Source organism: Notothenia rossii, assembly GCF_949606895.1.
Source record: "Notothenia rossii genome assembly, chromosome: 5".
Lineage (NCBI taxonomy): Eukaryota > Metazoa > Chordata > Actinopteri > Perciformes > Nototheniidae > Notothenia > Notothenia rossii.
In genome coordinates this window covers 75,877,589-75,890,099 of record NC_136903.1, presented here as the reverse complement: position 1 = coordinate 75,890,099, position 12,511 = coordinate 75,877,589, and the positions used below count along the sequence as shown (strand labels likewise).

Below are 12,511 nucleotides of genomic sequence, written 5' to 3'. Positions count from 1 at the left end.
CTGCAATATTAAATATTTTGGTTTTAGACTTTTTATTGATTTAACATCCTAAAACACTGAATGAATAATGCATGCGTGCTAACTTGCATACTGTAACTTACTATTGTTATTATTTCCATGTTTTTTGTTGTTGTAATTCTCATGTAAAGTATTAGGTCATAAAAAAGACATAAAATACACTAACGCTTTCAGCTTACAGTATATGTGTATCCATTCATATTTATGTCATCAAACCTAAATGTTTCCAGCTTAAGAAAAAAATTAAGTTGTGGATCAATTAATAGGAGTGAGTCAGTCTCAAAAAAAAGAGTGGGTTTTGGCACGTCTATATAAGATATGGTGATTTCCATATCCCGGTATCTCTCTCACTCTGTGGTATTTCACACATGCAGGAAACAGAGCGGCAATTGCCGGCAGTGAACTTTTGAACATGGTCCTGCTCAAACTGCTCATATTCACTTTAACTTTTTATGAACTTGTTTTTTATTTGGATGCCGAGAAGATTTGCCGTAAAGGTAAAGTGTGACTTTCTTACTAAACTGTGACTGCATAATGCCATAGAATACTAATGTTTTTTTGCTTACAACTTTCTCATATTCCTCGTGTGCTTTTGAAATACTCAAAGGTCAGAAAGTAAAGAGAGTTGGCAGTGTGGAGTTCTGTGAAAGCTGCCCGGTCGACAACTATCAGGCTGAAGAGAATACTTCCCAAAACTGCAAAGCTTGTATAAAGTGTGATGCCAGTAAGTGTAGAGGATTGGGTATGATGTATTTGACAAAAAACTAAACAATAATGTGAAACTTCATATTCTTTTACATACTTTGGCTTCATCATTTCAAATGAGGTTGGAATAGTACCAACTTTGCAATAAATTGATTAATTAATCAATGTGGATACATTTTTGTTAAACAAGAACGTTTCTTTTTCGCTTCCATGTGATATGATGTTGATTTTCTTTTTTTGTAGCGACGGGAAGTGTTCTTAAAAAGAAGTGCACAAAAGAGACAAACACTGATTGTCAGTGCCGTAAGGGATTTGTTCGCTACGATGATTCCAGTTGCAAATGTAACAAGGGATTTGGACTAAAACGTGGAGGTACATTTCACCCAAGACTGCATTCCAAATCTAAAAAAAACCAATATATTTGATATGTTTTACATGTTTTATGTATTATTTCTCCAGAGAAACCAGAATGTTCAGAATGTGAAGAGGGATTTTTCAGCTCAAGTATCAACTCACAGTGTCAAAAATGGAAAGAGTACGTGTATTATAATGTTTCAAATCTTTACACGCATTTTATTCAAAAATAAGTAATGTTAACTACATTGATGTTGACAGCTGCATAATTTATCCTTCATTCTAGATGTAAATCAGGAGTGAAGTTTGCTGGAAAGAAGATCTCAGATGTCATATGTAATGTGGATAGTTACACTACACCCACCACATCAAACGAAAGAGTTTCTCTACTCACAAGATTAACATCCCACCATTCACACAAAGCTCAGAATCCTGCCACTAACATCAAGACCACCACTTCCAGCATCAGCACCACAGCTGGTCCAGGACACACAAGGGACAAAGGGCCCCATTTACATCCATTTGCTGGTGCAGGTGAACAATTTGTTGCTATCTATTTTAACACAACCTCATATAAGCTAAAAATGAAGTAACCTTTCACTTGCTTTTTTAGGTATGGTCCTCATCATAATTGGAATGATTGGATTGCTTGTACTGACCGCTGTGACCTGCAAGCTGCGCTTTAATCCTAAACCTGCAGTAACAAGTATGTCACTGGATTCAAAGTAATGCGATACTGAACTTAAAGAATAGTTTGGGGAGAGTCATTTGAGAACATTGACTGAAAAAGCCTGTCTGTGGTCATTGTGCATGCTCAAGTCAAAGTGAAGTAAAAGTAGTTGAAACACGTCGTTACAACGAGGATTTATGTTTTTCATTGTTGTAGGAAACACATTTTAGTTATTTTGTAATGGTTAACATCATGTTGCCCCAGAAACATGTCTGGCTTTGTGTTTTGTACCATGTGTCATGATTTCAATGTGCCATATATCTGTTCAAAGACAAGGAATATGTATACTTATTGTGTATAATTATAATAATTGTACTTTGATGTTTGTTTGCAGAAAGTGACTCATTGTGTCGGAGCCCAGTGGAAGAAAGCGGGGATGACAGTCAGTCTTCTCTCAAACTGAATCCAGAGGAGCCCTGAGGACTCAAATGAATCCGCATACTTGACTGTGAACTTTTACGATCAGATAAAACGTAGGAATCATTGCAAACTGATCACTTTTAAGTATTATTGGTACTAGGAATACATCAGAAAATCTATTACTGTATCTTTATTGTAGCGTTCACAATCTGAAGTATGGTATATATATTTGACTTTCATTGGTTAGATCTTGTAATTTGATTGAAAGATTTATATAAATCTATACAGGGTTGATCATCCATACCTAATCAATTTATAGATAAATAGTAACAGGTAGTTTTTACTTGGATAAATACCTCACAAAATACGTTATAGTATTTTGTATTATCAACCTCTGTTGTTTCATTCTAAACTGCATGTTTTAATGTTTTCATAAACTGTATCGTGATATGCAACGTTTTTGAATGGGGCAAGTGACAAGTGTCTGAGAAATATACACTATGAACATTGATTTTGAACTGCTGGAGAGCCATAGGAAAATAAATACTGTTTTCGTGCTGTTTTTCTTGTCTATTTTTGTCATACTTTGTTAATTCAGATCTGTTCCACCTGTATAGCTTTGCAAAGCTGAGAACAGTCAAAACGTGCAGTGTGTGGGGGTTGGGGGAATTCCCCTTGTGGATCATAATGCACCTCTTTTTCCCACTAAGAGATACTTCCTGTCATGTTTTAGTTTCAGCTGTTGGAAAGACTGTTGTAAATGTAAATGTGAAAACGTTCATGTCTTTTATACCTCACTGGAGACTTTCCCCAATACAGTGCAGTCAGAGGAGTATTGAAAGCATATTCTCAATATTTCTATTCACTTTGCTATGAAATCAGATAAACTACTTTGCTGGCTTTATGACTAGTAGCATACTTGAGAATAGTTGCAGTTTGGTTACAACAGCGCCCTCAGGTAGAATACCATTATAAGTGTACTAACATTTACAGTAAACTCAATGATGGTCAATGTTTCCAAATCCTTTACTTATTAAGTACAGGTATCAGTACAACAAAGTGAAAATACTCATGTGCCTGGCATAAGCGCTGTTTGTGTACACTAGCTACATTAGTGATTGAGCTGCTTTCTAATGGTCACCCGATTCACTTTAGGGGTTGTTAGATTATTATGGGTTTATAGTTTGTTGTTCACTGCTTGAACAAAAAACATCAAGTTGCTATCAGACTCTTATTATAAATCAAGTTTTATTGTCAAAATAATTTGACCACTGTCTTGTGCAATGAGATGCCCTGAGAGTGTGAGAATAAAGAGCTTTTGAACAACTAAACTATCTAATTGAATCTGTGGATTGGTAACACTATATATAACATAAGATAAGAGGCGTGTGGCGCAGTGGGTTGTGCGTAGCTGTTCGGATCAGGGGGTCACAGGTTCAAACCCCACTGCAGTCAGCATGTCGTTGTGTCCCTGGGAAAGACACTTCACCCCAAATTGCTCCTGTGGGGATTGTCCACAGTATTGAGTATGTAAGTTGCTTTGGATAAAAGCGTCTGACAAGCAACATCTAATAATAATAAGAAGGACCTTTATTAATCCCCGTGGGGAAATTCAGTTGTTTAAACAGCAACAGGGTAAGAGTGAAAAACAGGATAGCACAGATTAATAAAATCAAAAATAAGATCAGCGATACAAATAATAATAATGAGAAAATATGAAATAAGAAATGAATACAATTAAAATGAGCATACACATTTGGTCATATAAACTATATAGGTAAGAAATGAATGAAAATAAAAATGGACACATAGAGTTATATATATTACATATTAGATATATTAACATGGGTTGTGGAAACAGTGTGTATTTATGTCTACTAATATTTTCACATTATTGGACTGACCGAGGCGCTTGGTACTGTGTCGTGGAGGGATGAGTCTGTGGCTGAACGTACTCCTCATCGTACTCCTCATCTTCACTAGCTCTGCATGGATATATGCAAAACAGTTGACTGGAAAGAGGCCTGCCGATTAGGGGTGGGCGATACCACAAAATCTGGATTCGATCCGATACCAACTATTTCAGAGCCAGTAACGCCGATACCGATACTTTTTTAAATGAAAAGTGTCTTATGTACTTCCATATAGGGGGAGCTGCATGACATGATTTTTGAGCTGAAAGCATCACAAATAGACTAAATCTGAATTCATTTTCATGAATTAAGACAGGACAGTTTTTATAGACAAATAAACGTTTTACTTTTGCAAATTTAAAGTGCAAACATGAAAAATAACAATACAAATTGGCCAGAGTAGCGAACTGTCTTCTTGCACACATCACAGTTCGCTAAGTTTTAATTGCCAGTTGTGAAATTGCTCCACACAACGCTGCTCTTTCTCTCAGCCATCATGCGCGTGTGTGTTGCACTCGCGATTCGCCGGCTGCTGTCAGTCAGCTTGATAATTGACGTTCAGGCAGGGAGCGCGCTGCGCGTGCGCGAGCCTCGAGGAGAGGAGGACAGCAGTGGAGAGAGAAGAAAAGAGCATATACTTGTGTTCGTCTGCACATCGTTTTTTGAAGAAATTGAAGAATAGAGGAGACAGGAAAAAAAGCATAAAAGTATCGATCCTATTGGCTCTAGTATCGATATTTTGAAACGTAACGTAATATCGGAAGTATCGATATTTTGGGATCGATCCGCCCACCGATACTTTCAATAAATGTCAGAGATCCAGGATGTTCTGTGTGGTTTGAAAGAAACCATTTCATTTACAACATGCTAGCAAAGCTGTTTGTCACACACACACACACACACACACACACACACACACACACACACACACACACACACACACACACACACACACACACCAAAAGTGAACCACACGCTGACACACACCAAAAGTGAACCACACGCTGACTTACTTACTTACTTACTTACTTACTTACTTACTTACTTACTTACAACAACAGAGTCGGTCTTCTCATGTTGGAACTATCGCTACAATCACTTGGAGGAAAGTTAGCAGTTAGCTGACAGCAGAGTTTGGCTAACAGAACCAACAGCTAACGGAGCTAATCACATAGCATAGTAATAATTGTGATATGCAGTTTAACGTGACAACACATACATTTAAGAGTGAATGAATGTACAACAGTGTAAAAATAAAAACACCTTTGAGTTTTGCCTCAAGTGATGAGTCAATTATTTATCAGGTATTGCACAGCTCTCTAGGGAGCCAGTAAAAACTTTTATCAACTTCCCCCTCTCATTTGCAGAAGTAGCCTACTGCACAAGACCTGTTAACAGACATTGATGTGCAATTTTGGTGGAGTTCCCCTCTAGAGTCTACGTTAAGGACATGTTGGTCTCTGTTTTTTTCTGTGGTTGCCTGGTTTCAAAGAAGAGAAAGATGGTGTTGGGCAATTTCTTCCTTACCCTTCTTCTTTATTCAGTTCTTATTTTTCTTACATTGAAAGCTCAGCAACAAACGACTGTAAATGTCTTCCACCCACCCTTACCACTACCCTCATATTGTCCTTTGAGGCAACGCAATGACGATACACACTGCTGAGAACTACGTATACCTACGTCTATGGTTATCTCTCACATCCTTCCAAAGGTTTCAAATGTGTGAGCGTATGGGTGAGTGAATGTGAGTGATCGAGAGAGGTAACTGTATTTGATAACATGGGAAATATTGATGAGGTTTTGATTTGTAGTATTGAAGCTGATAATTGAGGAAGGGAGGTGTGTGGCGTAGTGGGTTGTCTATAGGCGTTCGGACCAGGGGGTCACAGGTTCAATCCCCACTGCAGTCAGCATGTCGTTGTGTCCCTGGGCAAGACACTTCACCCCAAATTGCTCCTGTCGGGATTGCCCGCACTATTGAGTATGTAAGTTGCTTTGGATAAAAGTGTCTAAGTAACGTGTAATGTAAGTGTGGACACATAAGATTTAGCAGACATTATTTATTTAAATGTTCTTTTAGAGCCGACACCTTGCTTAATAATAATATATATTATTTTAAATGTGCAGAAGATAATGTATCTGCTGGTTCTGAGCAATCAACTGTTCCAAAGCCAAGGATATTCAAATAAAAAAATATTACATAGAAGAAACCAAAAATATTACTTTTTGTCCAGTTGGAAGGGACAAATGTTTGGCATGTTTGCCTGATAACTCAAATTCAGTTAGAAAAGCTTAAAGAGCATCTTGCAGGTTTTTATTTTTTCTACATTTATGCTTAAACTTGCTTGAAAATTACACTTAAAAAAGTGAATGCGGGATTTGATATGTTTCACGAGACATAAGGGCAGGAATTCAGAGGGAAAGGAGCAATTTTGAGCTCTGCTCTTAAAAACTGCTTTTTTTTAAGGTCATACGTCAAACGCGTCATATTACATCACGCAGGGGACACATCTCCGCTCTCTGACCGCGGGTATAGTGGAGTTGCGTTGAGTAGAGCGGTTGTGTTTTAAGGAGCTGGTATTTTTCGGTAGTTTTACATTGCATTTCACAATTTGTAATCATGGTGCAGTATTGTGTTTGTGCAGGTTGCACAAATACCAGCCTGTCAGGACATCGAGTCCACAGTAAAAAGGACCGGAGCTAGAGTTCGTTCCTGGGTGCGTTGTGCATCCACCTCCCTGCAGCACATACTCTCCACAGCTTTATCAGGAAACCGTATTACTTCTATCTCCCCCCCCCTTCGCTGCTCTCTCTCTCTCCCCTCCGGTACTGTGTTGTTTGTGTGTGCGTGGTGGCTGTCACTCCTGGCTCCCGGCTCAACCTCCACTCACCTGCTGCAGTCAGCTGTGCACCCTCCCCGACTACACACCTGCTTTCCATCAAGCCATTTACAACGACATATCAACGGAGGCTCCACAAACTTTCTCAGCCAGATCGTCAAGTATCAGCCGTATCTCGCGTCTCCCCTCCGGTACACAGCACCGTAGTGTGGAGTTGCATTAGGTAACGCGAGATACGGCTGATACTGTACTTGCGCATTAGTTTCTGTTATGGATCAGTATCAACAGTCCTGCCAGTAACGTTACTATATTATCAATGCTACTTTAGTTATAGCCTGATATATGATAGCTAACTTCACAATGTTGTGATGTGACGTTAGCTAACATTCTGTAGCTAACGCCGGTCACTCACCAAGATAGCTGCCCAGTTCTCCACTGGTTCTCCAAACACCACAGCTCAATTTCTCTCCGATGGCCGTTATTTCTTCTAATCCTTGGCTGCTCCTGGTCTCTTGGACGCCTAGCAGGCTCATAATTATAAGGTTGTGGTCCGTCATATGCATTCGAATATTCATGTTCAACTTCTTCTGTGTCTTCTGTGTCGAAACTAGCATTGGGATCCATGTATATTAATACGTTACACTGGCCGCTCTCCCCCTTGTGTCCCCCGTGTTACGTCACGCGGGAGGTCACGTGCCGAGGCTTTTTTATGCGGAAGTGAAAATTTCTTACAAAAACGACGCCAGATGTCACTGTAGTGTATATTTCTGTATATTTTTTTGAAAATCTAGTGTATTCATCATTTTCCTACACATTTATTCACAGGTGTCTTTAACCTGGAAGTTGCTCTTTAAATTATTTAAATTGAAAAACTGCTGATGATTTAGTTTCTGTCTATTTTATCCTCTCATCATTTCAACAATACTTAACAATGTTTTGCATTTGCCAGGAAATTCCCCGCCTCCACTACCAAATGTCAACAAACCCAATCAAACCGACACCTCCAGTAAGTAGACTGCTGTACATTCTTTACACATCATAATGCTTTTCTGTGTGTATTCCAGCATCATAGAAGCTTTGTAATCACAATGCAATTTCACATGCCTACGTGCTTTATATGAGTGCTAAACACAGCAGAATGCTAGCCAAAAAACCCACTGCAAGCATAGTCACGTTTCAATCCTTTTTTTTGTAACCACGGCTTTCAAAAAGACAGGAGTATAAATTCACACTAAAAAGAAGAGTCCAGGGTTAACGTTTATTTTGAAATACCAACAGCATTATGACTAACTAAGATTTGATTGTTGTAACCCTTAACCTATTGAGGTGAATTTCTTATGGATGCTGCAACTTAAGTCACAAAACCCCTCGTTGCAGGGAAGTTTAGTTGGCCAAGGGAAGTTTGAGTGTAGAATTTATTCAGGTGTTTGTTTAAAATAAAATGATCGTGTTGTTTTTAATGTTTCCACGAGTTTCCCAGGAACCAAACTGAGTCTTATTCAGAATATTATGATGCATGTGTTTTCAATGTAATGGCTTTTTCATCATTAATGCCCCTATGACTACTGTTAATTTCTGTCCCATGTCATTTTGAAAGCGCAGCTGTGTCAAAGTGAACCAGCAGCCGGTTAGGTTTACCATTTCACAGAACATATTTTTTAGTTTGGGATGTTTTTGGCCTTAACTTTGGTTGACTATATATCAAAGGGTCGTTTACGGACATAAAGTAATATAATATAGACCAATATGTCCACCTTTGATGAACAAACACCCAGCTCCTCTCAAGTCCAATTTCCTAATAAAATCAAATTACAAGGGTCATCTAGTATATACAGGAAATAAACAAAACTAAAAACAAACCCAAAACAAAAGGCGGCATACATCATATGTTGTTAAACACGCAAGTGGTCTTTCACTTCCTGAGCGAGACAGAGACATCTCACACAATATCTCTCAGCAAGCTAACCACATACTGACGTCATCAAACAGCCAATATAAAACCCTGAAGGCAAGGGAAGAGCATTGGTCATAATGATTTCTCTGAAACTTTCCTTGGCAGTAATATCTGCATTACGTTTTTGGACTATAGTGCACGCTGCAGGCTGTGGGGAACGTCAGTGTCAGGTAGATGGGCGATGCTGTAATAAGTGTCCTCCAGGTAAAACACTTAATTTATCTTTTAATTATTAGATAATATGTGTTTGAAATAGTTTTGTCTACTTGTCTGTTATGTATGTTCATGTAAATGACTGGTTTTATTGTTTCTTATCATTAAAGGTACATATATGAAGGACTATTGCACAGAGAAACAACAAACTGTCTGTAGACCCTGTGAGGAAGGTTTCTACTCAGACCAATATAACATGTTCGACAGATGTGAGGAATGCCGATCATGCCTATATGGTAAGACTGAAATTAATGTTTGTAAAAGTTTGATTTAGACAAAATGAATAGTCCTCCTCTCTTTTGGGATATCTATAGTGAAAAACCTGTTGATATGTGCAATACATTTAATAATGCATTTTAGTGGAAACAACACAACACTGTTGTTCCTGGGAGTCCTGTGGTTTGAATTCTTGTCTGTCAACAGAATATGCTGAGAAATGTCAGAAAACCGCAAATGCAAACTGCTCGTGCCACAATGGTTTCCTGTGCTCCAACAATGTTTGTTCAGAGTGTCAGGAAAACAAATGCGTCACGGGGGAAAAACCAAAGAAAACAGGTGAGAGTGGACATTTCTCTTTTCAAATGAATGCTGAGTTTACACAAAGCAGGTTTGAATAACTTACATTTGAGTTTTTTTATTTTATATTTGAATATCATGTCATTGGATGTCAAGGGTGGCAAATTGAAATAAATGTGGGTTCGACACAGCCTTGGAATATAGGTTGGATTAATGCTCCAACCTACTCTTATGTAACCACAATAACAAATGACGGTATCTTTACATCTCAAATCACGCTCACAGAATTGATGGGGATTTCCCAAATCGTTGTCACATCGGTCATTTAGTCATAGAAAGCTGAGTGTCAAGAACTGTGCAAAAGTGTTTGCTAACTTTTAAGCAATAGGAAATGCAGGGAGTGGGCTGCTGACTGGCATTTGTGTCTGTACCGTGATCAGAAGAAAATATTAATAATGATCTTTAGGAGCATTTGGAAGTCAAAACACTTGACAACACAATACTTTTACACCAGTAATGCCATCTATGGGTTGACTTGAAGAATTACTTTCGTCGTGATGTTCTGGGGCTTTGTCTGAAAGTGTTTATCGATAAATTATATGTAAGTTATCTATCAAATATATCTAACTCTTCTAATTATTTTGTTTCTTGTCGTCAATGTTCAGCTTTTCAGATATGATAATGCTTTGATCTAAATGCAAATGATAAAATGTTAATATATTAATAATAATAACGATAGCCTAGACCACATTTAAAATAAATCTAAATCATCATTTAACAATCTGCCATCTCTTTCTGCAGAGATAGCCTTGGACGCCAAGATGATAAATTATACGTATCAGTGTGAGCTTTTAAAAGAAGAAAGTGCCAGTAAGTTGATGCAAAATGATTGTTTTTATTTGATGACTTAGCTGACTTAAACTAACATGACAATGATTTTATGTTTCACCAGATCTTAACAGTGAACTAAGTCCAGAGAGACGCAGAGATGGTGTAGACTACGTTCATGTGATCCTTGGCATCAGCTTTGTTCTGGTTTCTCTCATCCTCCTTGTGTTTCTCTCTAATGCCTGTGTAAAGAACCTAAAGAAGTATAGAGCACGTAAGTGGGCCTTAAAGATAACACTTATTTAACTATCAAATTACATTTCATTTAGCTGACCCTTTTATCCAAAACAACTTATAAGTGCAATCAATGATGAATGTACAAACTCAAGGAACAACAATCCTGCAAGTACTTTTTCTTAAAATCTGCCAAATCTGCTACTAACAGAAATGACCCTTCAATACAAAAAAAACATTTAATTCACTGAAAATGGATCTTGTCAAAAAATGTAAAAACAGAATTATAAAGAGCTTATTCGAAAAAAGTTGCTGAAAGAAATGTAAAAAATACATTCAACTTATGTTTGTAGTGTTTGCACTGCTCATTTCTAATTTCATTGGAATTTTACTCAAGAGATAACACCGTTGATAACATAGAAAACATATTATGTTTTAGATGAAACATGTACACATTATATACACATTTAAGAATAAGCAGCATTAGCATTGAGGAGCCTCAATGGAGAACAATATCATAGACTATTATTTTTAAACTATGTATCATACATGAAATCACGGTATCAAATTGTAGGGAAAGTGTAGTGTAGTTGAGTGTATAGAGTATTTTAACATGACTTTGTTCGTATTTACCCTAGATAACTATCCTAAAGAGGTCTTAGCGGTCTCCATCAACACAAGTGACCCTCGCCTGTCGAAGGAGGAGAGTGGGAGCGTGCTCATCATGCAGGACGAATCCAAGAACAACAGTATTGGCCCCCTGTGTCTGGAAGAAGTCGAGTTGCAGTTTATTCAGTCTGTTGGATAATATAATATTGATGTAATTGTACAAATCATCTTGTTTGTTATTAGCAGACATTTACATATAAACCTGTTCGGGTTACAGAAGCACACTTCCCGGTTTCCATCAGCAGCAGGGAAGTGAAAGACCAGGATTTGTCTTACGAACATGTGAAGGTATTTTAACTGGAAACCTTGTTCAAAAGTATGTTATTTAGAAGAACTAAGTTCATAGGTCCGACATTCAGCCGTTTTAAAGTGAGTTGTTCTTATTTTGAAGGATTTGTTTAAAAAACCTAACAAACCAAAAGGCTTATGGCCATACTAATGGTAATTTCTAAACATTGCATACTTGCATTAAAGCAAAGTATTATATAGGATGTATTATACAGTTAAGTGTATTCAGCTAATATAACACCATATACACCAAAGCACACAGCATCCTGGAAGCAAGACCTGTAGTTTGTGGTCGCAGATGATGAATCCTGGCAGACTTACTTATGTGTAATATATTATGTATTTATTTCCCTTTGTGATTTTGTTTGTTATGTAATGTACAGTATGCATGTATTCATGCTGTGACAGCAGTAAAATTATAGTTTTATTGTGTATTTTAATCTCTTGACTTGTTCTCTTATTTAAAAATTAAGAATGAAATGAAAAGGGGCCCTGGTCCTGGTCTGTTTTGAATTTCTCCCTAGGCTTCAGATAAATCGTCTCTTAGTTTCTTTTTTAAAGGCAACATTTATTCTCTTTTTTATTTGTATAACTCTATTTTTTACTGGATGAGTAGGGGTATATTTACACTACATTAAAGATTTCAACATGACACCAAAAGGTTAATTAGCTCAAAAATGTTATAGAAAACAACAGTTAGTGGAAATGGTGGTCATTAAGTTATATTTCATCCCCACTCATGCTTTCAAAACAAGCAAACATGCAATGACAACAAAACACAAGTAGCACCCACCCACCTCCCCCACCAGACTGACACATCACTGCTATAGTGGAGGACAGCTTCAAAATCAAAAATCTCAAACCTGTTAGAAATCCAAACCCTTACACT

The 12,511-nt window shown here is 37.5% G+C and overlaps 2 protein-coding genes across 2 annotated transcripts; both read left to right on the top strand.

The window, feature by feature from the left end:
* Positions 1 to 378: 378 nt before the first annotated feature.
* LOC307041882 (uncharacterized protein) lies at positions 379 to 2,729 on the top strand. The gene is made up of 7 exons (XM_079685441.1): positions 379 to 515; positions 626 to 742; positions 967 to 1,095; positions 1,183 to 1,258; positions 1,364 to 1,611; positions 1,691 to 1,783; positions 2,142 to 2,729. Exons 1-7 carry the CDS (start codon positions 431 to 433, stop codon positions 2,225 to 2,227), a joined length of 834 nt encoding a protein of 277 aa, XP_079541567.1. The 5' UTR covers positions 379 to 430; the 3' UTR covers positions 2,228 to 2,729.
* A 3,066-nt stretch (positions 2,730 to 5,795) lies between these two features.
* On the top strand, positions 5,796 to 12,062 carry LOC307040328 (uncharacterized protein). The gene is made up of 8 exons (XM_079683047.1): positions 5,796 to 5,814; positions 7,870 to 7,926; positions 9,010 to 9,078; positions 9,198 to 9,323; positions 9,511 to 9,642; positions 10,405 to 10,473; positions 10,556 to 10,705; positions 11,304 to 12,062. The coding sequence occupies exons 1-8, from the start codon at positions 5,799 to 5,801 to the stop codon at positions 11,471 to 11,473; spliced, it is 789 nt and encodes a 262-aa protein (XP_079539173.1). The 5' UTR covers positions 5,796 to 5,798; the 3' UTR covers positions 11,474 to 12,062.
* Positions 12,063 to 12,511: the final 449 nt, after the last annotated feature.